At 43.2% G+C, this 27,747-nt stretch overlaps 1 protein-coding gene across 1 annotated transcript; it reads left to right on the top strand.

Moving 5' to 3' along the window:
- The first annotated feature begins 16,564 nt into the window (after positions 1-16,564).
- LOC107286395 (transmembrane protein 198-like) lies at positions 16,565-24,905 on the top strand. Its single transcript, XM_015814754.1, has 4 exons — positions 16,565-16,751; positions 18,922-19,497; positions 21,233-21,381; positions 24,759-24,905. Exons 1-4 carry the CDS (start codon positions 16,565-16,567, stop codon positions 24,903-24,905), a joined length of 1,059 nt encoding a protein of 352 aa, XP_015670240.1.
- Positions 24,906-27,747: the final 2,842 nt, after the last annotated feature.

The raw sequence follows: 27,747 nt of genomic DNA, 5'->3' as shown, positions 1-27,747 counted from the left end.
AGTCTGTTCCTCCCCATCCAGACCCTCACGGCCTCCAGGCACCGGGCCATCACGTCAAGGGCATCGTTGGGGTGGCCCGGGGTGGATATGTACAGCTGAGTGTCATCAGCGTACTGATGGAAATCCACCCCGAAGCCACGGATGATCTCCCCCAGCGGCTTCACATAAATATTGAACAGAAGTGGAGAGAGGACCGACCGACAATTAGAAATTTACTAGCTTAAATATGATATAGCAAATGTTAAGGGAAACAGAGAAGAAATATCTGATGATGTAACCTGAGTTATGTACTAAAGATTTTGTTATTGAACTATTGACTAACCCAATCATCACGTTGCCTTCCAAATACTCAAATGTAAAACTGGAAAACCAATAAAATATATAAAAAAAGCTCTATGCAACTTGTCATATCTTGCCAACACAACCACCACAAAAGATGTTGATTGAAATATTGAAATAGTTTGAAAAATTAAAATAAGCTAGAAAATGGTAAGAGAATACCTAACCGACCTTGAGGAATATAAATCACCGGGACCCGACAGATTTACATCCCAGAGTTCTGAAGGAGCTGGCAGATGTTATCTCAGAATCATTGCACCACATCTTTCATAAATCCTGGAGCACCAGGGAAGTAACTGAGGATTGGGAAAGGGCTGATGTGGGAAAAAACGGACCCAGGAAACTATAGACCAATTAGTTTAACATCAATACCTGGGAAGATCCTAGAAAAGATAATAAAAAACCAGATCTGCCAACAATTAGAAGCAAACAAAGTTATAACTAGTAGCCAGCATGGGTTTGTTAAAAACAGACCATGCCAAACCAATCTTATTTCATTCTTTGATAAAGTGACTAAACTAGTAGATCAGTGAAATGCTGTGGACATATTATACTTAGATTTCAGTAAGGCATTTGATAAAGTAGACCACAAACTACTCCTTGGTAAGCTAGAAAAAGGTGGAATAGACAACATCACCACCAGATGGATCTGTAGCTGGCTGGCAAACCGTAGTTAACGAATAGTCTTCAAATGAATTTCAATGTGGAGAAAAGCCAAGTTTTACATTTAGGCAGGAAAAATCATAGGTATAAGTACATTCCCAGGGTCATGTGATTTACATTCGGCTGCGTGGCAACTGATTCATATTTATGATGACTGCAGTGTCTCAAGGTCATGTGATCCCCTTTTGCAACCTTTTGACAAGCAAAGTCAATGGGGAAACCAGATCCACTTAATAATCTTTTATATCAGGGGCAACAGGAGACTTAAGTCTTTGCAGAGTCTGGCTTGCAATTTTGCTAATTTCCCCCAGTCACAGCTGCATTCACTGATCTAGCGAAGGGCTTTTCAACCTTTTCACCCATTGTACCACTTTTAGGATGACCCCAAAAAAAGGAAAAAAGTGATAAAGTACAGATAGTCCTCGACTTACAACAGTTCGCTTAGTGACTGTTGGAAGTTACAACGGCATTGAAAAAATGACTTATGACCATTGTCACACTTATGACCGTTTCAGCATTCCCAGGGTCATGTGATTTACATTCGGCTGCATGGCAACTGATTCATATTTATGATGGCTGCAGTGTCTCAAGGTCATGTGATCCTGTTTTGCAACCTTTTGACAAGCAAAGTCAATGGGTAAACCAGATTCACTTAACAACCTTTTATATCAGGGGTGTCAAACTCACTTTCATTGAGGGCCACATTAGCATTGTGGTTACCGTGTGGGGGTTCCTTCCTTTTTGCCTCCCACCCTGCCTCCCTCATTCCCATCTCCTTCCTTCTTTCCTTCCTTCCTTCCTTCCTTCCTCCCCTCCTTCCTCCCTCCCCTCCTCCTTTCGCCCCTCATTCCCATCTCCTTCCTCCCCTCCTCCTTTCCCCCCTCCTCATTCCCATCTGCTTGCTTGCTTGCTTGCTTGCTTGCTTGCTTGCTTGCTTGCTTGCTTGCTTGCTTGCTTGCTTGCTTGCTTGCTTGCTTGCTTGCTTGCTTGCTTCCTTCCTTCCTTCCTTCCTTCCTTCCTTCCTTCCTTCCTTCACTGATCCTGGCGCTTCTGCTGAACACTGACAGGTGATCCATGCTTCTTTGGGGCTCAGCGGAAGCTTCAGGATCAGTCCTGGGCTCCAGCTGATCCACGCTTCTGGGCGGCTCCGCAGAAGCGCGGATCCTGGGCTCCTACCCAGCTCACTTGCGCTTCGCCGGAAAACATGCTGCTTGCTAATTTAGCAGAAGCTGCAGCATCAGCACCAGGCTACAGCTGATCCGCACTTCTGGGTGGCTCCGCAGAAGTGCGGATCAGCTGTAGCTGCTCTCCTGTGCTCCTGCCCAGCTCACTCACTCACTCACTCACTCAACCTTTACCTGAAAACACGTGCTTGATAAACACGCCACTCGCTTGCTCACCCTTCCCCAAAAAACACGCCGCTCACTCACCCTTCCTCTGAAAACAGGCCACTCGCTATGTCTCTCTTCACTGCTTTGGTAAGAAAAGTGTTTTCTCTTCTCGGTCTGCCCCTTTTATACCTTCTCTTCTTTCTGCCCACTTCCTCCTTTTCTCTTCCGGGTGCACCAGAAGCTCCAATTAGCACATCACCATGTGGCAGATCCTGAGGATTGTGCCAAGCTCTGCATCTCCAGCTGATCTCCTCCAGGTCTGTGCGGCTCTGTTTTAACTGGTTCCCTCCCCCACTACAATTAGCTAGGGCTCGCGTACCACTAGCCAGGTGCTAAAGTACCACTGGTGGTACGCGTACCCCGGGTTGAAATAGGTCCTCCTGCTTGAGCAGGGGGCTGGACTTAGAAGATCTCCAAGGTCCCTTCCAGCTCTATTCTATTATAGAAAAGTAGGGTGTTTGAAACTAAAATAATATCTGGAACAATGGGTAAGTTTGGCTTTGCTGCACAAATGAAGCTCAACTATCTAACAGAGTTGTGATGAGGAAATTTAGATAGCAAATAGCATCCTTCAACAACCTAAAAGATGGGCAGATTTACACATGGACATTACTAGATGGATACCAAAGAAATAAATTTGATTATAACTCTGAAAGTAAAGAAGGAGGACCTCTATTTAACCAGCAAAAGCAGATGCTGAGTTTCAGTCAGTTCACCGATGCCACCTCATAAAATTACAACTTGAATACAGCCCCCCCCCAAATTATCAGATAGATACGACCTGAGTGATATTCAGTTATACAGTGAAGATAAAGAATCAATTAAATGGATTAGATATGTAGAATACCTGAAGAACTTCAGACTGAAATTCATGACATTGTTTCAAAGGAAGGAGGAAACACACTAAGCATCAATTTTATTAGATTTTTATTATTTATAAACATACATAATGTCCTTTCCTCCTATTTTCCCCACAACAATAACCTTGTGAGATTTGGGCTGAGAGAGAGAAACTGGTCCAAGGTCATCTACGTACATACATCAATGTACCTATTATTGTATAATTCCTAAATCCAGTACATTCAGAATACCTTAACTTAAATTTTTCTCAAACTTCTATAGCATTTTTCCTATTGCTAATTGTCATTAAATCACCTTTAATTGATTCAGGTTTTGCAGGACCCCACTTGAGAGACACAAAGATAACTGACGTCTTCTTGTATCATTACTCAGTGGCTACCTGAGGCTTCGACCTAGTAGATGCCTCATAGAGCAGTTCTTTTCCTATTAAAAGTTGTCTCCTGATCAAGGCACACAAGCATAATTCTCATGGAATATTCAAGCTGCTGTGGACATAATTTAGATACTTGCCCAAAGTATCTTGCCCCTATCAGTTGAAAAGGTTTAGAAGCTTCTAATTTGGGCTGGTTTTGAATTAACCCACGTCTTAGAAACATCATATTCCAAGCTGCAAATGCTAAAATAAAGGCCTTCAGTCCAATTTCCAGTTTTCACCAGCAGAGGACAATTCATGCCTTTTAATTCCCCTTCAGTTTATACCCAAGAGAGACAACAGCTGATAGAGGGGCATTATTGCAAAGGAAACTAGCGTGGGCATGTCCTGGTATGGTGGCATCTGGAGAATGAGTTGTTCCTCAGGGCCAGTGGTATGTCCTATAATTTGAGGAAGTGTAAAGTCCCTGGGAATGTACAATCAGAGATTTGGGAGTCTACCGAAGCAAATGAGAAATACGGCTGCTTGTGAAGAGTGAGACATAACTTTTTGGACACACATTTTGTCTCCGGCTATTCTATCAGGAAGTTTCTGAGGGAACTTCATTCAATTCTGCCAGATAGGTTTCCTCAGTCCCTCATTTTGGATGTAACTGAACCATGGATACAGCTGGATTAATCATTACCCTGAATATACAATTCAGTGCTTACCCTTTAAATGATATGCATATTGAAGAGTATATCAAACAGTTGTTTTAAAATTTTTCCACAATTTGGAAAAAAAAACAGAATTTGCTAGCTGACTGATAATTCTGAGGATGGATAGCATCCATTTTAGGACAGATTTTCTCAGACTGGGACATTGCAGATGGTAGACTATAATCCTTATCTGTTCTCAGTCAGTATAATTGTTCAGGATGGGGGAGAAGACATTATAATTCAACAGGTTTGAAGGTTATCAGGTTGGGGAAAAATGCTTAACTGAACCAGAAATTAAAAATTACCCAAATGTTGAAGCACCTTTTTTCTTCTAGTTTCCTACTGCACTCACAAATGAAGGCAAATATAAGTGTCCCAAGATAATGTTGCAGGAACCAATCTGGGTTGCTCACTGGGACCAGAGGTTTAGTATTCTGAACTTTCAGACTCATGCTGGAGCCCCCATCCTCAGGGAACTTCTCTCTCACCAAACACATTCTGGTGAGAGAGAGAAGTTCCCTGAGGATGGGCTCCAGCACAAATCCAAAAGCTCAGAAGACTAAACCTTTGGTCCTGGTGACCATCCTAGATTGGTTCCTACTGCACTGACTGCTCTTGACCTCTGTTAATGTAGTATTCCCTTTAGACTGCCCTGCCACTATTTTGTGAAATAAAACATACTCAAAGAAAATGTTTGCCACAACTCTTCAGATTAGTTACCTTTATATCCCATATGGTTGCACTTTGTTCACACATGCATTGCAATAAACATTGATTAAAAAAAATATAGCAACAGTTATTGAATTGTTCAGTCTTATACATGCTCAGAGGTAAAGCTAGTTGAGTTCAGTTGGCACATAATAATTTCAATCACTGGTAGAACTTTGTTTCAGTGTATTGTATATTCAGAATATTTGCCGTGTTGCGTGTACAGTCTTCACAAATTTAATAGAGAATGTTGATCATCCTCAAAAAGGTCCAAACCATCAACATATTATAGCAGCTTGTTGGCAATTTCTACAAACTGTGCACTTTGAATGTCACAAGATCATCCAAGAAAACACACCCAAAGTTCCAACATCAAATTAAGTGGAGATAAATGATTACATTCACAAGTTTAATTTTAGGGACTGGTCTGTGACCCAATGGAGGGTTCTACATTGTTTATTTGAAGTCAGAATCTGACCTGTTCAAAGTGAAAAAGCTGTTTAGAGAGACTTTAGAGGATCTTCTAGTAAGAGACAAAATATCAAAAGAAAGTCCTGCATTTAATCAATGAAATTAAAATTGGGAGGGCAGAAGTCCTCAGGCTATGCCACTTACTATTTTTTTTCCTGTGGCACTCAAAACAAATCTTTGGAAGACAATGGAACACCTGGGGGGGGGGAGAATGGAGAAGAGATCTCTGAACTTGCCATACCACTTCAATCCCGATCTGAGGGAATGCTTGCACCTACCCACAAAAGGAGAGGACACAAACCTCAGTGACTAATTAACTTTCTGAATGATCAAGAAGGTAATTAAATTTAATAAATTTAAAGTGAATATCAGACAAATGGAAGCCAAACTCTGTCTTACAAGAGTAGACCATCAATAACACACTTCCCCCACCCCTTCCATCTTCACACATTTCTCTAGTCATGCAGATTGGTCAAATACTTAATAGTCCTGAAAACTATAAATTATCTCTTAAGTATGTGAGTGACTGTGGTGTCAGTTTTCACACTCTATGCTTTTTCATTATTCTCAAGAAGTACACAAACTGGGGCACCATCCTAGATTCTAAATAATGCATGGCCACATCAATTATTATAAGTTTCAAGTGGAAACCCTGAGATCCTTCCTAAAATGTATTCAGAAAGAGGACACCCTGATCTTGTTGGACTTACAAAACTATCTTCATGTCCTATTTGATATAACACACAGGAAGTTCTTAAGATTCAAACACCATGGTGCCCATTACCAGAACAAGGCCCTTTCATATGGCTTGTCATCATAAAAGTGATTACAACCACCATAGCCCATCTCATATCCCTGGGAATACATGTGTACTCCTATTTGGATGATCTCTTTATCTAATGCCCATTGAACAAGGGAAGGACATACGGATCACAGTGCAGAACCTCAAGAACCTAGAGTTCTTGGCCAACAAAGAGGAAAGCATCCTTCAACCAGTACACAATTTACAACACCTGGGCACAATTTGGACCAGCAAAGCATTTGGTTTCTCTATCAAAGGTGTAAAATGAAACCATCCAACAACTAATTGGATTAGTTCACTGGATCAGCCAATTAGAACTCAGGACTCTTGCCAGTCCCTGGGATCAGATAATTGCCTGAACGAATTGTATACTATGGTGACACTTGCTTCAGTGGACGCTCCTCCCCTTCTGGAACCAAATAGCCCATGATTCCAGATTCTCAGTCCCAATATACCAGTGATGGCGAACCTTTTAGAGACTGAGTGCCCAAACTGCAACCCAAAACCCACTTATGCATCGTTGGGTGCTGGGTGGGTGTGGCCCATTGGCTGGGTGTGGCCCATTGGGGGGTGGCCCATTGGGTGGACGTGGCTGTGGTGGTAACGGCAGACTGGGTTGGGACTAAAAAGTTCAATCAATCAATTCCAACTTTGCAAGATCTTTTTTTCCCCGTGAGAGGTTGAAATTGACTGATTGAATCTTTTTTTTTTCTGCATACGGCAGCGGAGGCCTAAAGCGAAAAGGTTTTATAAAACCCAGCTGAAGGCCTAGGCCTAGGACTGGGGAGAGGGCATGCGTGCCCACAGAGAGAGCTCTGAGTGCCATCGGTTTGCCACACTGCAACATACTGTAGTTGAATGGCTCACTTTGATCAGACACATAAGGGTTGTAATTTCCAAAGTTCCTAGCCAGCAAGATTCTTCCACCATGCTGGGTGAGAATTCTGAGAATTGTCCCAAAACAACTGGAAGATCAAGGCTGAAGAAGCTGACACAGATAAAATCAAGGTACCATTCACCTTTAAACAGGATGCCCACCTCAACTCTATATGGAAACACAAATCTCACATTGTTCTCCTCCTTGTAGAGAGAATTCAGAACCCCCAACCTCATAGTCTGATTAGCTGCACCAGAAGGAAATAAAGAGTGGCAGCAGGGAACTGATCATGGATGATCCAGCTCCAGAGGGACAAACCCTCCTCTAAGGATCATGTGCCAGTGTTAAAACTGTGAGCCTTGGGTAAGAGTTGCTTCCAACATAAAGCCCTCTTTGTTTCTAAAGCCCATGCTGGAAAGAATCCAATTTGTTTCTGAGGAAGGCACGGGTAGAGGAGACTTGCAGAAGCTTTTAGCATTTGGACATTTTAACCCTCTCACAAGGGAGGCTGTGGGAAATGAAAAGCCCTGCCTTGCCTATAGTGGAGCCAATAATGAGAAGCCCAGAGGTAAAACCAATAACAGGGCTTCAATAAAAGCAATTTGTGGTCGCTCCTCTTATGGAACAGAGTTCACTAATCCAGACAGAGAGATCTGCAAAAGTAGTGATCTGGCATCAGACGCCCAGAAAGCCCATGGCTAGCTGCGCAAAGCTTCATCCCAGTTGAATTTCCTTTCACTTCTATCTGAATTTCCAGAATCAATCTGTAAGCATTACTGGGTTGGCACATCACACTAAGACATCACAGTAGTATTCACAAATTATCCTAAACCATATTTTGCTTAACATTGCTTCACATTTCATGTGAATCCATTTTGATGGATTTGCATAAGAATCAAGCTACAAAGAAGATGCAGGAACAAGCATAGCCCTTAAAATTTATAACTTAGCACATCATGTGATTTCAGCCAGTAGAATTGGTTTGGTTTTACCTCTTAGCATGTTGTATGAACTCATCACTCCAGCACTTGATGAGTAGATGGCATATAAATTTAATAAATAAACCCAACCGTTGTACTTTATTCAACATTGTTTTAACAACAGACTAAGTCAAAATGTGGCATGCTTGTTAGTAGCTCTGCATGGTGCAAAATCTCTGCATAAAGGTGAGGTGCATAAACCTTGGTATTACGTGTTATTACGTAGACCCAGCTAACTGGCTTATTCAGTAAATTGCCAGGTGCAAGAAATCAGGAACAGGCACTTAGTTCAAAATACTTCAAGTTTATTCCATGCTACCAATACACAAGAACCTAATCTAACGGTTGAAGCAAATTGCTGCTAGGTAAGAATCAATGGAATTCAAGGGGGGCTGGATTAGGTCTCTTGCGGGAGCGGAGAGACTCCAGATTGATGATGCATTTGACCCCATCCTCTGGCTCAGCTTGGTCATCTCCTAAATATAGTTAAGCCATTGTTCCCCTTTCCCTCAATTAGCAGTGCAGTATTTCCTTTCAGCATACATTTGGTTTTCATAGGATTTCAAAGACTGCAGAGAAACTTTTACTCTTCAGTGCCGGTTATTGTTCTTCTCCTAAAATCTCTAGCTATGCATTGCTTGTCCAGAAACAGGAATCAAATTTTTCAAAACTTCGGCAATCAGTACATAGATNTAAACTATTTTGTGCTGGAAAGAATCAAGCAGTGAAATATGGCCATGAAAGTAACTCAGAAAAGGGTGAGAAAAGTCTCACTGGCAAAGTCTCAGAAGTTGCAGCAACATTATCAACTTATTCCTGTGTTAGATATGGAAGGTGAAAATCAGAGCAGGGAACCAACTGTACAAAAGCAAAATGGGGGGATAAGTTGAGTGATATCTCTCAGCAGGATGGGCTTCTAAGCTGTGATGGCCACCCTGGAGCAGCCAAGTAAGAATGATTTATTTAGGCTCTCCTGCAGCGAGAGGGGTTTTAGAAGCTAAGTTTGCTTGGGCTCAGAGGTGGCTGGGACCACCTGCTCTTGTGCTACTTCTTTACTGTTAATGCAACAGCTCTTTATTCTGTTAAAGGCCTTAGGACAAAGGTCCCCAAACTTTTGGGCACCAGGGACCGGTTCCGTGGAGAAAATTTTTTTCCACGGATCGGAGAGTGCGTGGTTTTGTATGCTGCCTGCATCCCACGGATGGGCTTTGCTTGTGTGGAATGGTTGCTGGCATGCCACGACCTGGTACTGGTTTACAGACTGGGGGTTGGGGACCCCTACCTTAGGACATGGAGCAAGCATGGCTTCCCATGATCCGAAGGTCAAGGGAATAGCCCAGCCAGAATGCCCAGAAGTTAGTTTCTCGTTGTCTCTGAGTTACTATGGAACTCAGTAGGACAGATTTACTGGAAAGAACCTTGGGGACATATTCTTACACTGATCCAGCAGCCACCGGTCCTTCTCTGTACTATTCATATGTCCTTGTGAAAAACCTAGGGTGGAATTGGAAGAGGAGGAACTCTTTTTGAATCATGTACATGTGGTCCTTGATTTAAGATCACAACAGAGTCCAAAATTTCCATTGCTAAGCACGACTGTTGTTAAGTAACTTTTGCCCCATTTTATGACTTTTCTTGCCACAGCTGTTAAATGAATCACTACAGCTGTTACATGAATTATTAGGTCATTAAACAAATCAGGCTTCCCCCATTGACTTTGCTTTTCAGAAGCCGGCTAGGAAGGTTACAAATATTGATCACATGACTCTGGGACAGTGCAACTGTCAAACACATGCCAGTTGCCAAGCGTCCAAATTTTGATCACATGACCACAGGGATGCTGCAATGGTTGTAAATGTGAAAACGGTCATAAGTCACTTTTTTCAGTGCCATTGTAACTTTGAACGGACATTAAATGAATGGTTGTAAGTGGAGGACTACCTGTAGTCACTTTGGTCACCTTTGAATTTGATGAACAGATGCAGAGGACCTAAACCAGGGGTAGGCAACCTTGACTCTTTTATGATTCGTGGACTTCAACTCCCAGAATTCCTGAGCCAGCCATGCTGAGGGGAAAGGGTGAGGTTTCCAAGCTGAGCCATGCTGGCTCAGGAATTCTGGGAGTTGAAGTCCACAAGTCATAAAAGAGCCAAGGTTGCCTACCCCTGACCTAAACAGTCCTTTGAGTACCACCTCTGAAAAAGAAGATTGCTGGCTGATGGAGGATGTGGAGAGGTCCGCTAAAAGGGGTCAATATCTCCTCTAAACAGCAGGCCAGGGACATTATTGGGGTTCAGTCTCCCAGAAATCCCTGCATCCTCTATCTCTGGCCTCTCCAGTCCCAGCCACCACTTGTCCTGTGTCGGAGGCTGCCTTGGCTTGAGGCACCTGCTCCGACAGCCGGCCAGCTCCAAAGCCTGAGCCCCGCCGCATTCCTGGAGCCGAGGCCTGGAGACGCAGCCGTCAGCTGAGCGCCCTCCCGTTCGAAGGCGAGATTCTTGCAAAGGACCCTGGCTGGAGTGCCGAGGGAAGCCCGCAGCGGTGAGCGGACAGGCGTCCCTCTGCGCCCAACTCCAGGGAAGCAAGAATCGACTACGGCGCCGAAGGGAAAAGTTAGGAAGCCAAGCTTTCCCATCGCCCGCAACGGCCCGGCCGCAGCAGAAAGCTCCCTCCTCGCACGCAAATCCCGCCCGGTTTAAATCGCGCCTTTCTTTTGCAAAACAATCGAGCGATTCTCTCTCGCTGGAAGGAACCACTTCGGTCGCCGAGGGGTGCGCCCGCCTGGCTTCGGGGTGCCTTTTCCCAACCGCTGCTTCCCGGATCGCCCCAAGAAGCGGCTCCCTCGCCAAAGCAGAAGGGCTGGCCGCGCGCCGGCTCCTTTCCTCCCCAGAAATCAGGAGGAGGCGCCGACCCCTCGCTCTCCCTCCCCCCCCCCGAAGTCGCTTTACTCCCCGCCAACTTCTACGCTGGCCCCTCCCCTCCTCGTGAGGTCACTTTTCAGCTGTCGCGGGGAAGGCTGCTTTCGCCGAGTTTGCCACGGGAAGGGTAGGGGGGCATTTTCGCCCCTCCGGGCAGGGCTCGTCCTTAGGAGTCTCCGGGAGTCGCTCTCCGGAGGGGGTGGAGTCTGGGGGGGGGGATGTTGCTTTTGCAGAGCGATCGTGGCTGTGCACGGTGGTGGGAACCCTTCCCCAGACTGGTAAGTTTTAGCCTGGAGTTTCTCCCCCTCCCCAGCCTTGTTATGCTGGGTTTCCGGCGATATGAGTGCAAGTTCTGACGGCCGTTTATCAACCTAGTTCACGATCGGCGTTCCCTTCCCTCTTCGCTATCCTGCGAGGGACCGTGTTTCTCGTTCCTTTGCTCGTTGGAGGAGAGAAGGACTTCGGGGGAAGGGTTTTTTTTTTTTTTTTTTTTTTGCATCATCCTCGGGGGGGGGGGTCTTTTGCCAAGTTGGACTTGGACACGTGACTGGAGGAAAGAGGGGTGGTCTTTCAAAGAGGTGGAGGGATCAGATCTTGAGCCTGCCAGTGGTGGAAGGAGCTTCTCTCGGACTCCGCGGTAAAAGCATTCTTCGGTTTAAACTTTTAAAGGAACTCAAGGCGTGTTTTTAAACTAACCGTAAGAAACCTTCGCTTAATAAATAATGCTGCTTGTAACCTTGCTACAGTAACGGCTGCTTTGCAAAAGCCTCCGTGTCTTATTTAACAGAACTTCGCTGCACACCCTAACAGTTTGAGAATTGCTTACTAATCCATCCCTTCCCAGCCTCCCAGCTGTTTCTTTTCCTCCCTGTCTGCGCATTAAGGGAGCCGAGTGGCATTTTAAAGGGATGCTGGACTCTGATTCCAGAAGGGCGATGTCATTAAAACTCAGCACCATATTCCTAGCTGGGATAGGAGTCACTGTTGGAGAAAAGGAGATTTCTGCAGATGTTTTTGTTTACAAGCGCATGAAGCCACAGCCAAAACAGGATGACCCATTTGGTTTAGCTGCAGGTCGAAACGTGGCACATGTGTGTTTCCCGTGTGTTTCCCGGGCCTCCTCCAGAAAGTTCCCCAAAAGGAGGATGTATCTCTAGGGTGTGAGATGCTGCCTTCCAGCTCATACGGTAGTCTCTTTGAGAAGTTTAAGCACTGACTTAGTTAACTGAGGCTCCTAGTAGATAAGCATGACAGCTTAATTCCAATAAATGCTTTTATACTGTCTTCTCCCTCATTCAGTGAACGTTAATGTTTTGCTATCTATACATGGATTTTTGAGGGGCTTCCCTGGAAGGAAATATGTGTGATTTGTGGGGCCAACCGCTTAATACTTATTTTATGCTACCTTGTCAGGCTTGGGGTGACCTAGTAGATTTTAGAAATTTTTTCTTTGCATAATTATGGATAGATATTTGTGGAGAAAAAGTAATTTAAAAACAGGAATAACCTGTGGCTATATATGAAATATATAACCCTAAAACTTCAGAACTAAACTTGGCTATTTGATTATCTTGCACAGGAGATGAGAAAGCCTCCTTGCGAATGCATTTCTGAGGGAGAGGGTTGTTTTAAAAATGCAAAAAAATAAGTAAAATAAATCTTTTTTTGCTTTCCCCTCATTGCCCTTCCCCCAAAAAAGTCTGATGCCGTATTTACAGAGTATTTTTATTTGCCAAAGTGCAACTGAAGTAGGATTATACCCCCGAAGTAGGGGTTTCCTGAACCCCTGAAGACCGATGTTTGTCTGCACTGATTGTTTGAGCAGTGTCAGAAATGCTGAAAATGGAAAGTAAATAGTTAAGTAAAAGTGAAGTTGTCAGCTGAAAAAGTTGAGTAGAAGTGGAGATGATCCTGCAGGGAAATAAGGGAATGTATTATAAGCCCGTGGGGCTGTAGTACGCTGGATTACGAACATCTTAATTACTGGGTATCTTAAATTGCCTACATTTCCTTGCCTTGCTCCCCTCTTGAAATAAGACCCATCTGAACAATGATGGATACCATCCCCCCTGAAGCTGGGAAGGGAGCCCAGAAGTTCTGGCTCCCACTTTTACCTTCTGCTCCAATTAACAAGGCTTCCCCTTTTCCCAACAGAGCTGGGAATAAGACTCTGAACTCCTGGCGGAGGACCAGATTTCAATAGCCGTTGAATTTAAATGTCCCAATAAACTTTCACGGGGATGAGAGGAGAGATTCCAGTTTGAATGCATAAACGTTGGCTCGGATTTGCAGCGATGATCGCTGCCAGATTTGGTTAGAGGGCCGAGGAGTGAGGCGTTTTGTCAATACTAACTGGGGTGGGGAGATTACTCACACTTGTATCATGGGGGACCGTTTAACTCTTGAGTGATAAGAGTAAAGAAAGGAAGGATTTAGGAATTTGGGGTGAAGAAATAAGGTGGTTGGGCCCATGTGAACCTAAGAGGTGCTACACTGGACTAGTAAACCAAAATGACCCATCTAGCCCAGGCCTTTTTTTTTGGTGACCAGGACCAGCTCCCAACTTGCATCTTTCATGTCTTAGGACAGGGGTAGGCAACCTTGGCTCTTTTATGACTCGTGGTCTTCAACTCCCAGAATTCCTGAGCCAGCCATGCTGAGGAGAAAGGGAGAGGTTTCCAAGCTGAGCCATGCTGGTTAAGGAATTCTGGGAGTTGAAGTCCACGAGTCATAAAAGAGCCAAGGTTGCCTACCCCTGTCTTAGGACATAGGGTCCTGGATTCCCAGCCACTTTTCATGCAGGTAGTCCTCAACTTAAGATCACAACTGAGCCCTTTGCTAAGCGAGACAGTTAAGTGAGTTTTGCCCCACTTTACACCTTTTCTTGCCATAGTTGTTAAGTGAACCATTGCAGTGGTTAAGCTAGTAACCTGGTTAAGTGAATCTGGCTTCCCCATTGACTTTGCTTGTCAGAAAGTCACAAAAGGGGATCACATGGCCCTAGGACACAGCATAAATATGAGTCAGTCATATTTATATTCATATGTTATATTCATACACCAAGCATCTGAATTTTGATCATGTGACCACAGGGATACTGTGGTGAAATAAGTGTGAAAAACGGTCACAAGTCACTTTTTTTTAATCGTTGTTGTAACTTCGAACAGTCACAAAACGACCTGTTGTGAATCGAGGACTAGCTGTATTAGCTGCAGTGCTTGGGAATTCCAGGAGTGCAAGCATGAAGGACTGCAGCATTTGGGAAACAATCCGTAGAAAGCTAGATAATTTGTCATCAATGTTTGCTGGAGAATTGACATTTTAACCAAACCTCTTCCATAAAAGTTTTCATGTCATTTTGTTTGTTTGTTTAAAATATTTATATAACTGTTTTCCAACCAACTCCAGACAGCTCCCAGCTCTGGACATTTTGATATTTCTGTGTTTCCTCTGTTCTTCAGTGTTATCCTCTCCTTTTCCTTTCTTTTAACCAGCTACCAATCCCAAGCGGAACTGTATTAGGGATGTAAAGCCATACTCTTATCTCTCTCTGCCCCAGATCTCCCTCACTTGTAGGGCTGTTGTTCAATACCCTGACTGGGGAGAGGGAGAAGAAAATAATAATAATAATAATAATAATAATAATAATAATAATAATAATAATAATAATAATAATAATAATAATAATAATAATAATAATAATATAATAACAACAACAACAACAATAGTAGTAGTAGTAGTAGTAGTAGTAGTAATAGTAATAGTAATAGTAAAAATAAAAAGTTGGAAGGGACCTTGGAGGTCCTCTTCAACCCCCTGCTCAGGCAGGAAACCCTATACCATTTTGGACAAATGGCTGTCCAGTCTCTTCTTAAAAACTTCCAATGTTGGAGCATTCACTGCTTCTGGAGGCAGGTTGTTCCACTGGTTAATTGTTCTAACTGTCAGGAAGTTTCTCTTTAGTTCTAGTGGCAAAGAAACATGACATGCAGCTGCATTGGGGGTAATGTCAGGGATGGGAAGAACCAGCATCATGAATAATATCAAGTGCCTAATTCCAAGGCAATTGCTTGTGGCTTCATTATATCCATTTTACCTTTTTGACATTTTGTCAGATAAATGCCGTTCATAACAAAATCGCTACAGTGGAGATTCCAGGTGCACCCAGCATCTTTGCTTTCCCTGAGTACTTCTAGACCTGTCAGAGACACTGGGCAGAAAAAATGATGGACATAGCAGGAAACACCTCCCGGAGCCAGGACCTCACCAAAATTCAGAAAAAGGCTCCACTTCCTGTGATTGCCTGTCAAATGACAAGTGGGGTGAAAGAACCGCCTATCTTCAGGGTCAGGGTTGTGGGACACCATAGGACAGTGGTGGCGAACCTATGGCATGGGTGCCAGAGGCGGCACTCGGAGCCCTCTCTGTGAGCATGCACGCCATCGCCCCAGACCTAGGCCTTCAGCTGGGTTTTATAAAACCTTTTCGCTTTAGGCCTCCGCCGCTGTGTACACAAAAAAAAAGGTTCAATCAATCAGTCAATTTCAACTTCTCGTGGGAAAAAAAAAGATCTTGCAAAGTTGGAATTGATTGATTGAACTTTTTAGTCCCACCCAGTCTGCTGTTACCACCGCAGCCACACCCACCCAATGGGCCACACCCACCCGGCACCCAACGATGCATAAGTGGGTTTGGGGTTGCAGTTTGGGCACTCGGTCTCTAAAAGGTTCGCCATCACTGCCATAGGAGAAAGGGAGACAATGATGAGGCGGGCAGGATAGGATTTAGGGGCAACTTTGAAGATAAGCCTCAAACCATATTCAGGTTTTCTTAAAAGTCTTAACCTGGCCAATCTGAAGAAGGTTTGGGGCTGGGTTCACACACCACGCTAAGTTAATACAGGTAGTCCTTGATTTACGAATCCAATTAAGCCCCAAATTTATGTTGCTAAGCAAGACAACTGTTAAGTGAGTTTTTGATCCATTTTACAACCTTTCTTGCCACAGTTAAGTGAATCACTGTAATTGTTAAATTAGTAGCCCGTCTGTTAAGTGAATCTGGCTTCCCTCATTGACTTTGCTTGTCAGAAGGTTGCAAAAGGTGATCACATGACCCTGGGACACTGCAACCGTCATAAATATGAGCCACTTGCCAAGGGCCCAAATTTTGATCCTGTGCTGCAATGGTCATAAGTGTGAAAAATGGTCATAAATCACTTTTTCCCCCACTGCCATTGTAAATTTGAACGGTCTCTCTAGATGCTTGTAAGCCGAGGACTACATTACAAAACAAATTTACAATGGGCTATATAACATAATATGTCAGCCTGGTCTTGGTTCTAATTGTGCAACTTTGGGATGAGGAGTTTGGGTGGGCTTGACCCTTCTAGGATTCTCTTCACGCCCTAACAGAATTCTCTTCTCTAGGCTGCTTTTCCCATTTGGATGGCTCTGGCAAGCTGAGCTGTTTCCTGGCTCGTAAGCATGGATCTGACCTTGCCGCTACCGGTTGCTGTTACTTTTGATCCCCGGGGTTTTAATCAAGGGGCAGCCGAGCCCACGGAGCCAGCCTTGGACCCTTGCAGTCTCCTTTCAGAAAGGCACTATGAAGTGGTGCCCTGCGTGGTTTGTGCTCTCTGCTGCATTTTTGGAGTGGCTTACTGCTGTTTTGGTGAGTAGAGGGGAAAGGGACTTTTTTGTTGCAAGCTCCTTTCAAGTTTTGCCACCTGCTTCTTAAGTGATCCCCAGCTCCTCTTTTCTTAACAGCCCCCCCTCTGGGTAATAAGGATTGTTTTGATTTGAACAAATATCTTTCTATAGAGCAGGAAGGCAGAAGGTTTGAATGGCGCTTCTGGAGCACCTGGAAAACACCTTTGCCATCGAAAGGCAAGGTGTACATTTCCCTGTTGACTGAAACTTTTATTTTATACATAGAAGCTCCAGCTGGATGTAATGCTTGGCAGCTCCAGGCCCAAAACAGTTTCAGAATTACTGTTTCTAGAGCATTTGCATATTCTTGAGATGCACACGTTATTTACAAGTAATAGGCAAAATATTTTATCTAGCTTATCAGATAGATCTTCCTGGGTTGGGCATCAAATATGCCACAGCTTGGAAGATGATAAAGCAAAGCTTTTGTTTCCAGTGGTCATGTATTATCTTTCCAGTCACTGAACTTATTGTTACCTGCCCTGCCAGTGAACCTGTGAGTCTATGTTAGCAGAGATGCTGCCTGATTTCCATACCTATTAGGACAACAACTCCCAGAATTCCCAGCAAGCATCACTAACAGCTAGGGAAGGGATCTAAGGTTGTGCTTTCTCCATGATTTCATGCCTTGCTCTCATAAGGAAAGGAAACTTTACGGCATGTCTTTAGGCTGTATGCCCAAAATTTAGCGAAATGGAGACCGTCTTGCAGTTTCTGAAAAGTTTTGATAGTAACACTGTGGGGTCCTTGTGCTCTCTGAGCTTGGTTGCTTTCTTGCTGTGTTTTTATAACCCAACGAAGTAACACCATCAGTACTAGAATAAACCCCATTTCCTTCTAGCACTGATGATGTTACCTAGTTGGGTCATGAAACATTTGCAAGAAAAAAAATCAAGCTCTGAGAGTACCAAGGACCCCACAGTTCAACCCTGAGCTATAAATATTCTCTTCTGTTGGAGTGGAAGACCTGCTGTGTTGCTTTTCAGTGTGCCTCATAGCCATCTTGAAAGAAATCAGAAGAAGAGTGGGAACACTAATTCGTTACCTCTCAGAAAGTTGCAGCTAGGTACAAGTACATGGGAATGGGTGCAGATTAGTTAATATAGCAAACCGAAGTGAAGCAAGAAAGACACAGAATGGAGTGGGATAGAAGAGGTAGTCTTCCTTTGGTTTTTTTCTTCAGTTTTTAATTAAAATTTATATTATAAATAGAAATGAAAATAAAGTAGTAGGGAAACGGAGAAGGGAAAAAGAGGAAAAGAAAAGTGTGGGGTAGGGGAAAAAGAAGAAAAAAGTGTTAACGTCCAACTTTTTGCACTGCAATAGAATAAAAATAATAGGGTTCAGCTTCAACGTTTTACTTTTACATACTTAAGTTTACTAGCCACTTCTATAACAACAGACTTACCTAATCAGCAAATCCCCAAAATCATTTTTTTTTTCTGTCTCAAGCACCAAACTGTAAAGGGGTTTAAGTACCGTAGAGACAAAACTAGATGTTTTCTTTCATTAAAGCAATAAATTTGACTACCTCTGCAAGCTCCATCAGTTTTTCCATCCATTCTTCCACTGTGAGAATTGGAGATGATTCTCATCTTGAAGAAAAACAAAACCATCTTTTTAAAAGTATCCATTCTGTTTGCTACTTCATTTGGAGTGAATAGTGAGAGTAAAAGATGATCTTTTGTTCTTATTCTCTTGACCTATAACCCAGAAAAGAATCACTAAAAGAGGCTGTTGTTTTGAAGTCATCAATTACATTCCCCCCTTTTCAACACATGCTTCCATCGAGCTAAATAACCAAGCTCCGGTGAGCACAGTGTCCTTCATGTCTTTCAAATAACATCAAGTACCAAAAATTATTTTGTAGTAATAATGATAGCAGCAAGTCCACATTGCAAATTGCATGAATCCTTTGTTCTAAATAATTATGACAAAAGGGCAATTTTTAAAAAAAAACCCCAGCTGATTTGTCTGGGCATTTTTCTTACTATTGAGGATTAGCTGAACCATCACGAGTATTTGGATGTAATGTTTCTGCAATTGCCCTCTTAATCTATCCTCCTTTTTGTAAACGATTTGCCTGTGTTCACTTGCCTTGGTAGTCTTATTTCATTCTCTCCTGTCAATAGGCTATCGGTGTTTCAAGGCCATCATGTTCCTCTCCGGTCTCCTCTTTGGCTCCGCTGTGATCTTTCTGCTTTGCTATAAGGAGCGTATCTTGGACACCCAGCTCAGCTTGGAGGTCAGCGCCGGCATTGCCCTGGGCATCGGAGTCTTGTGTGGCTTGGTTACTATGCTGGTGCACTCTGTGGGGTTGTTTCTGACAGGGCTTCTGCTTGGCTTGCTGGTGGCCACAGCTGGGCTGGTAGCCACCGAGCCTTTCTACAAGCTGCCCAACGGGTGGATCCCTGCTGGGTCCCTGCTGGGCTTGTCCCTCTTAGGTGCTGTCTTGGCACTGCGCTGGCAGAAGGTCCTCACGGTGATCTCCACAGCGGTGTTTGGGGCTGCTGTTCTGACTCTCTGCTTGGACTACACGGTGGAGAACCTGGCTTTGGGCCACCATGTCTATGACCGCCTCCGTCTGGCCCCTTCCTCCCTGCTCTGCTGGTGTGGCTGGGCAGTGCTGGCTACCTGGCCTGCCCTTGCCTTGATGGGCATCCTGCTGCAGTGGAAAGTGACTGCTGAAGGTTTCTCGCACACAGACGGTGAGTGAAAATCTTGGATCTGACTGAAAGAGTAGGCCTAGTTGGATATGGAGCTCTTAGGAAGTAACAGAGCGTCTCATTTTTTTTTCTTGCCATTTTTCTTTCCCTCTCTCCCCACTGAATATATCCCTCTGCACATACATGCACATATATGAATATATTTTTATGTGTATATTTTTATATTTTATGTATACATGCATTTATGACTTGTCACACATACCTACAGTGCATGTAGTTCTTTGATCACACCATGCAAATATGATGTGCTATAATGCATACTTAGTTAAATACCTGCCCCTTGCCCATGGTGTAAGAAAAGTGAAATTAGTACAAGTAGTCCTAGATTAGGGGTAGGCAACCTTGACTCTTTTATGACTCGTGGACTTCAATTCCCATAATTCCTGAGGCAGCCATGCTGAGGGGAAAGGAAAAAGTTTCCAAGCTGAGCCATGCTGGCTCAGGAATTCTGGGAGTTGAAGTCCACGAGTCATAAAAGAGCCAAGGTTGCCTACCCCTGTCCTAGATTTACAGCCATTTATTTAGTGACCGTTCAAAGCTACAATGGCATTGAAAAAAGTGACTTACGACCATTTTTCACACTTACAGCTGTTGCAGCGTCCCCATGGTCACGTGATCAAAATTCAGACGCTTGGCAACTGGCATGCACTGATGACTGTTGCAGTATTCCAAGGGTCGTGTGATCACCATTTGTAACCCTCTCAGCCGGCTTCCAACAAGCAAAGTCAATGGGACAAGCCAGAGTCACTTAATGACCGCATATTTCACTTAACCATTGCAATGGTTCACTTAACTGTGGCAAGAAAAGTTGTAAAATGGGACAAAACTCACTTAACAACTGTCTTGCTTAGCTATGGAAACTTTGAGCTCAATTGTGGTTGCGAATTGAGGACTGCCTGTAAATGTAGGCATAAAGGAAGATTGTGTAAAGATTTTGAGGTTAATATTGTGGTATCGGGGGGGGGGAGAGAAAGGTGAAATTAATATGTAGCTAATTGAGGGGGGATGTGAAGAAATTCCTTCTGCCTTTTCTCTTGATCTATAAGGAAGCTGAGATTTACAGGACAGATTTCTTTAGCCTTTCTGCTCTTGAAGGAGATGGAGGAAGGAAGGAGTAGGAGACAAGACAAACTCTCAGTATCACATCTTTCCTTTGCCCCTCTCAAGAACATACAGGTAGCCCTCAATTTACAACAGTTTGTTTAGTGACTGTTCAAAGTTACAATGGCTCTGAAAAATGTGACTTATGACCATTTTTCACAGTTACAACCTTTGCAGCATCCCCATGATCCTGTGATCAAAATTCAGATGCTTGGCAACTGGTTCATATTTTACGACCGTTGCTGTGTCCCAAGGTCATGTGATCTCCTTTTGCGACCTTCTGACAAGCAAAGTCAATGGGGAAGCCGAATTCACTTAACAACTGGGTTACTAACTTTATCAACCGTAGAGATTCCCTTAACAGCTGAGGCATGAAAACTCATAAAATGGGGCAAAGCTCCTTTAATAAATGTCTTACTTAACAGCAGAATTTTTTGGCTCAATTGTGGTCATAAGTCGAGGACTACATGTACAAGTGAGAGGCTATAGTCTGAATCAAAGCTTCCCTTTCAAGCTATCATTTTCTCCCAGAATGGGGCTGGGCTAGGCAGGTTCTATGCGGGATTTTAAGCTAAGTCTTTATCATCCAATCTCATGTCTCTTTTCTGTGGCCTAGTGGTCCTGAATCGGCGCCAGAAGCAATTACAACTCTTACGGATTCGACAGCGGGAAGCCAAAAAGAGGCAGTGCCAAGTTCCACAAGAAGGCTCCTACCGGCACAAGGCTGGTGCCATCAAACGCTGCACCGGAGATGTCCTCGCACCAGTGAGTGGCTGCGGCCAATGGCTGCTTAGCCCCTTCATCCCTGAGCTTCTAGAAAGCCGATCCCACCCTCTCAGCCAATGGGACCTCCCAAACTTTGTCCAGAATGGCTTTGGGGTGCCAAAAATAATAACGGTGATCAACTTTTGTGCCTGTTTGGGAATCTCTTTCCTACGAAGACTTGCTTGTCTTCATTGCCTTTGCAGTTCCAGATGATCTACTTTCTTACCTAGATTTTTATTTTATTTTTTTATTTGTGCTCCAATGAGCCTTACATCTACATCATCTGCATCTGCACCTGCACATACACATACACATACACATACACATACACATACATATACATATACATATACATATACATATACATATACATATACATATACATATACATATACATATACATACCGTGTTTCCCGGAAAGTAAGACCCAACTGGAAAATAAGCCCTAGCACATTTGTCAGGACGCTCGTAATATAAGCCCCACCCCCAAAATAAGCCCCAATTAAGATTGTCAGCCAGACGGACGCATTTAGTACTGTATTTCCCCAAATATAAGCCCTTACCGGAAAATAAGCCCTAATGTGTCTTTTGGGGCAAAAATTAATATAAGATCCCGTCTTATTTTCAGGAAAACATGGTACACACACACACACACACATACATATACCTATACATGCTTGCATGCATACACACACATCTTAGCTTTATGTAGCAGCTGATTTAATTGATAATTGTCTTGCATCCGTGTTTTATTATAGCAGCATAAAATGTATCAAAATTATTCCATATTTTCATTCATTTTATGCTGCTGTAATAAAATATGGATGCTGTTTTTCAAACATTGTATAAGGCCTTTGGGAAATATATCTTGGTTTGAAGAGCAGCAGATCAGTTCTTAAATAACTTGTCAATCGAGAGGGCTAATATGCAAGATAACTATTTACCATCAAGAGGATCATAAGAGAAAACCTCCTTCTTCTTTCCTTCCATGACCCAGGGGCCTATGGATGGTAGGGTCTCTGCTCTCTTCATTCTGAGAAAATTGCCATCCAAGAGCAGCAAAGAGTTCCTGGTTATGCCGAGAGGACTTTCTAAATAGATTGATTAAATTCTTTCCTTTCTTGATTGAAAATATATCACCAATGGAATATAGTAATATTTTGATTCACAATGGAACCTTAAGATTTAGAAGAGCAAAAAAGGCTTTGTCTGTTTAAAACTGCAAAATTGTTTTCTTTCATTCATGCGTTTTGGGAGGTGTGAGCCACCTAGACTAATGAGCAACCAGCATACCAAACTTTGAAATAAATAAACAGATAATCGGTTGTGATACAGTCATATTAGAAGCAGTTCTGCCACTCAGAGTCTAATCTCAGTTTACATCTGTCTGAGACTGATGGGTGACTGCCACATAGGGCAATACTTTTCAAGAACAAATTCTGACTTTTATATTTTGTACTCGGGAGGTATTACACCTCCCTGTTTCACTTAGCATTTCAGTATGTATTGAACACTGAACATTGGGACAGATCCTGTAATCTGACACAAAGAAATCAATCTTAAAACCTTAGGGCAATGTTCCCTAATCTGGGTTTCTCCAGGTGAATTATGGTTTTGGGGAGGATCGTACAGGTAGTCCTCAACTTACGACCACGATGGAGCCCAAATTTTCTCTTGCTAAGCAAGACAGTTGTTAAACGAATTTTGTCACATTTTACTACCTTTCTTGCCACAGTTGTTAAGTGAATCACTGAAGCTAGTCACGTAGTTGTGAAGTGAATCTGGCTTCCCCATTAACTTTCCTTGTCAGAAGGTCTCAAAAGGGGATCACGTGACCCCGGGACACTGTGACTGCCATAAAGATGAGCCAGTTGCCAAGTGTCTGTATTATGACCGTGTGACCATGGGAATGCTACAAAGGCTGTAACTGTGAAAAATGGTCACAAGTCATTTTTTACAGTGCCGTTGTAACTCTGAATGGTCACTAAAGGAACTGTCGTAAGTCAAGGACTACCTATAATAGAAGTACAATACAATTGGGGAAGTTACCATGATGGGAAGCCATCTTCACAGCAGAGGAAATTCAGAATCACTGATAGTTGGAGGCGAGGGAGATTCTCTTCACACTTCAGTATGATTCTTTTCTAAAAGATTTGACCTGTGATACAGATGTTTTTGTAGCTTGGTTCTATATGTGAAGTTTGTGGGAAAGAGGAGCCTTGCTGAAGATGCAGGAACATAGATGGTGCTATTCTATTTATTTCATTTATTTCACACAATACTCCTTCCTCCTCCTATTTTCCCCTCCACAACAACCCTGTGAGGTGAGTTGGGCTGACGGACTGTCCCTAAGTCATCCAACTGATTTTTCATGCAGGACTAGAACTTGGAGGCTCCTGGAAGTCCAGCACTTTAGACTACACCAGGGATAGGCAACCTTGGCTCTTTTATGACTCATGGACTTCAACTCCCAGAATTCCTGAGCCAGCATGGCTCAGCTTGGAAACCTCTCCCTTTCCCCTCAGCATGGCTGGCTCAGGAATTCTGGGAGTTGAAGTCCACGAGTCATAAAAGAGCCAAGGTTGACTACCCCTGAACTATACCAAACTGGCTCCTGTTTCAACAGTATAAATTTAATAAACAGACAATTAATGTACAGCGTTATAAGAATGAAAAGCTGGCTGGAATGAACTTGGGCCAGTCCCTCTTTCTCAGCTCAACCTCCCTCACAGGGCTGTTGCTGTGGGGAAAATAGGAGGAGGAAGGAGTATTATGTACGACATGTTTGCTGCCTTGGACACTTACAAATCAATAATGGCAGGATAAAAACCTAATAAATAATACATAAAATAAAGATGGTCCTTGACTTACAACCATTCGCAGCACTGAAAAAAGTCACAACTGTTGCAGCTTCCCCGTTGTCACATGATCAACATTTGGACGCTTGGCAACTGGTTCATATTTATGATGGTTGCAGTGGTCCCGGAGTCATATGATCGATCCCCTTTTGCGACCTTCTGACAAGGAAAGTCAAAGGGGTAGCCAAACTCACTTAACCGCTATGTTATTAACTTAACAACTGCGGTGATTAACAACTACAACAAGAAAGGTCATAAAATGGGGCAAACGGCAAGTTTGGGCTCAATTGTGGTCGTAAGTCAAGGACTACCTGCCATCGCATTGTCCATCCTATCGTTCTGCCTTTGGAGGCCCTTCCTCACATCAAAAGTCGCCAGAGTGAGTTGCTTTAAAAAACGTGATCGAATTCCTAGTGTGACACTTCCACGTCCCAGCCGGTCCCTGCTTATTCCAGAGAATGCATGATTCCCATTTCCTGAGCTAATCTCTCTGACTCATTTTCCACTTGCTTCCCACAGAGTTACATCCAGAGCCTGCGGGACCGTCAGCACTTGGGAACTGGCACCTCCTTGAGCAACCTCAGCACAAGCGCTCATACCACGGTGGACCTGGATTATGACTCTGGCTCTACCGTGCCCCTCACCACGCCACAAGGTTGCCTCTGAAGGATGTGTGGGTATGTGTGTGTTTGTGACGTTGCTGCATTGTCTTCTTCCCCTTCTGCTTTTAGCAGAGTCAGAGCACAAAGCCGGCCTGGGGTTCTGAATATGTTCTCTCCTGTCTGCAAACATCTTTGGGTAGCCCACTATATATTTTTAAGATTGATTTTCAAGGGTTCAAACTAGATGGGTCTGTCTCCTTTCCTCTCTTTGGGAAGGGCCCTGGGTGACTTAAAGGAAAAAGGATTTAAGGAACACACATTAATGTATTTCTGTTTTATCAGTGAAGGCAGGACACCAGTTTTCTTTAGAAGGTCTTGATAGCTACCTCTAAATTTTGCCAGAATAAATTGGCAAATGTCCAGGTTGGCTGTCGCTGTCTTTGAAGCTGATTTTGTCTCTTATCTCAACACTAAGCCATAGTTGTGTCCTTCTCTTGACTGAGAAGGCTGTTCGTTCTACTTTGCAGCAAATCTGAAGCAAGCATTTTTTGGCCTCGATAAACTGCCCTTTGTAGAGACTTAACTCAGGGGTAAAATACAACTACATGGTAGCCTACGATGGTATGTTGCAATAGAAATGCATGGCACACAGGTTCTGATTTGCGATGCTTCTCCTTCAAGATGTTGCCATTTTTTGTGTGCCGTACGAGAGATTTACCGTATTTAGTTTATCTTTTCTCTAGAGCAGGGGTAGGCAACCTTGGCTCTTTTATGACTTGTGGACTTCAACTCCCAGAATTCCTGAGCCAGCATGGGACCATGCTGGCTCAGGAATTCTGGGAGTTGAAGTCCACGAGTCATAAAAGAGCTGAGGTTGCCTACCCCTGCTCTAGAGCAATTAAAGTTGCTTGTATCAAGAAGGGAAAACTACTCTCGTATCCTCTCCTTAATCTAAGATCCAAACTGGACCCTTCGAAGCCATAATCGGACATTCACTCTTGCCACAATTATGGTCACCTGTGGTGACCCAGAATATTCTAAAAAGGTCCCCAGCAATTTCAAAATGTAATCCTGCATTTTTTAAAAAAATATATTAAGTGTTCACAAGATGTCAGCTTTTTCACTGAAATCTATTTGACCTTAAGGTTGTGATTGAAACTATTTGGTCACTCTCATTATTGCACAAATCACCTCTTGAAGATTGCTAAGTCTAGCCAACAGGGAGAGTAGTAACATTCTTATGAGCCCAGCCTTTCCATATTCCCTCCACAGATGTGATCGTGCCATCACATCTACTTCAGTGAATGAAAGAGGGATGGCTAGATCGTGTCTGGGGAGAGAATGATCTTCTGTGGTCCTTCAGATATTGGATTTTGACCTAACTAAGCATCGAAAAACTTTACGGATGTTGTAGTCCATCATCTGGATAGCCACAGGTTATCCTAATCTCTGTTGTGGTAAAGACTGACCAGCAGGGCTATGAAATTTATGGGAGGAGGGGCTTATATTTGCAGAACAGGCTATCTTCTTAAGATGTTCACCTTTACTAAGTTGGTGATGATGAATATAAATCAACTGGGATGTAGTAAGAAAGTGATTGCACTTCCTCCACCCTTGTAACCCCCAAAGGAATGAATGCCAAATAAAACTGGTATTATTATTTGGAGTGCCTTTTCTAGCATGTATAGAGCCATATGCGCTTTGGAATGATTCCGAATTTAACTCGACAATGGTGCTTTTAAGAACATGTACATAAGGATTAAAAAAAACAAAAAAACAAGAGTCCTAACCCTTGAACTCTTAACTGGGTAAGCTAATTCACCTGATTTTCAAATCCTGCTTTTTTTAAAAAAAAAAAAATAAAATTCAAATTCACTCTGTGTGCATAGGTTCAAATCCTGTTCAGGAAACCTTTTTGTTATTGTGATTGTTTCCTATGAAATGTTTGTTACTGTTTTGTAACTGTTCCTGTTTATAAAATTTAACACAAATACACTTGTGTTACGCAGTTTGTCTCCATCACATCAGTTCTTGGGGGATGAATTAACCTCACGTTTTGGATGGTCCTTACAAAGGCAAAAGGTTATCACTGTTTCCACCCATCTCTGGTATTCAGAAGTGTAGGGGTTAAGTGGTCCTCTGAGTTTGGTTGTTTTCTTGCGGATGTTTTATTACCAAACTAGGCAACGTAATCAGTGCTAGAAGAGGCAAAGAAACCTACCTGACCCATTCTCAAAGCTGTTCTGGTTGCTTGTGCCTGGCATCACCCTAGATATATTAGAAGAAGTAGTAAGTTCTGCTAAGGCTTTGATCATTGTGGTGTCCCTAGGGCAGGGGTAGGCAACCTTGGCTCTTTTATGACTCGTGGACTTCAACTCCCAGAATTCCTGAGCCAGCCATGCTGAGGGGAAAGGGAGAGGTTTCCAAGCTGAGCCATGCTGGCTCAGGAATTCTGGGAGTTGAAGTCCACGAGTCATAAAAGAGCCCAGGTTGCCTACCCCTGCCCCAAGGCAACTGTAGCAAATATCTTATTTAAAAACCAATATAAGAAAGGCAGGAAAAAGAGGATACTTCTGCAGAGTTAAATAGGAATGTGTAGCTAAACTTCTGAACTTCATCTGCCTTTCTCCACTAATATTCAAGTGAATGGATGAAAGGAAGCGTTTGCTCTGCAGCTCATAACACCTGCCTTATGTTCTGCATCCCAGTTAAAGCAGCATCTGGCTTTGGTCCACATTTAATCTCAATATGCCATATGGGCTTCTCTTTGATCCCTCCTTCAGCTCCTACTGGCACTGTTAAATTAAAAAAACGTTACTAATTTTTTTTCCTAGTAGTTCCCCATTTCCGCAATGCCACACAGCTTTATCACTGTCATGCACAAAGGCTACTCCACAGGAAGGTAA

This window comes from Protobothrops mucrosquamatus, unplaced genomic scaffold, assembly GCF_001527695.2.
Source record: "Protobothrops mucrosquamatus isolate PMUCROS unplaced genomic scaffold, P.Mucros_1.0 scaffold280, whole genome shotgun sequence".
NCBI classification, from domain to species: domain Eukaryota; kingdom Metazoa; phylum Chordata; class Lepidosauria; order Squamata; family Viperidae; genus Protobothrops; species Protobothrops mucrosquamatus.
The sequence above is the reverse complement of the archived record's forward strand: the minus strand, read 5'-3'. Positions and strand labels throughout refer to the sequence as shown.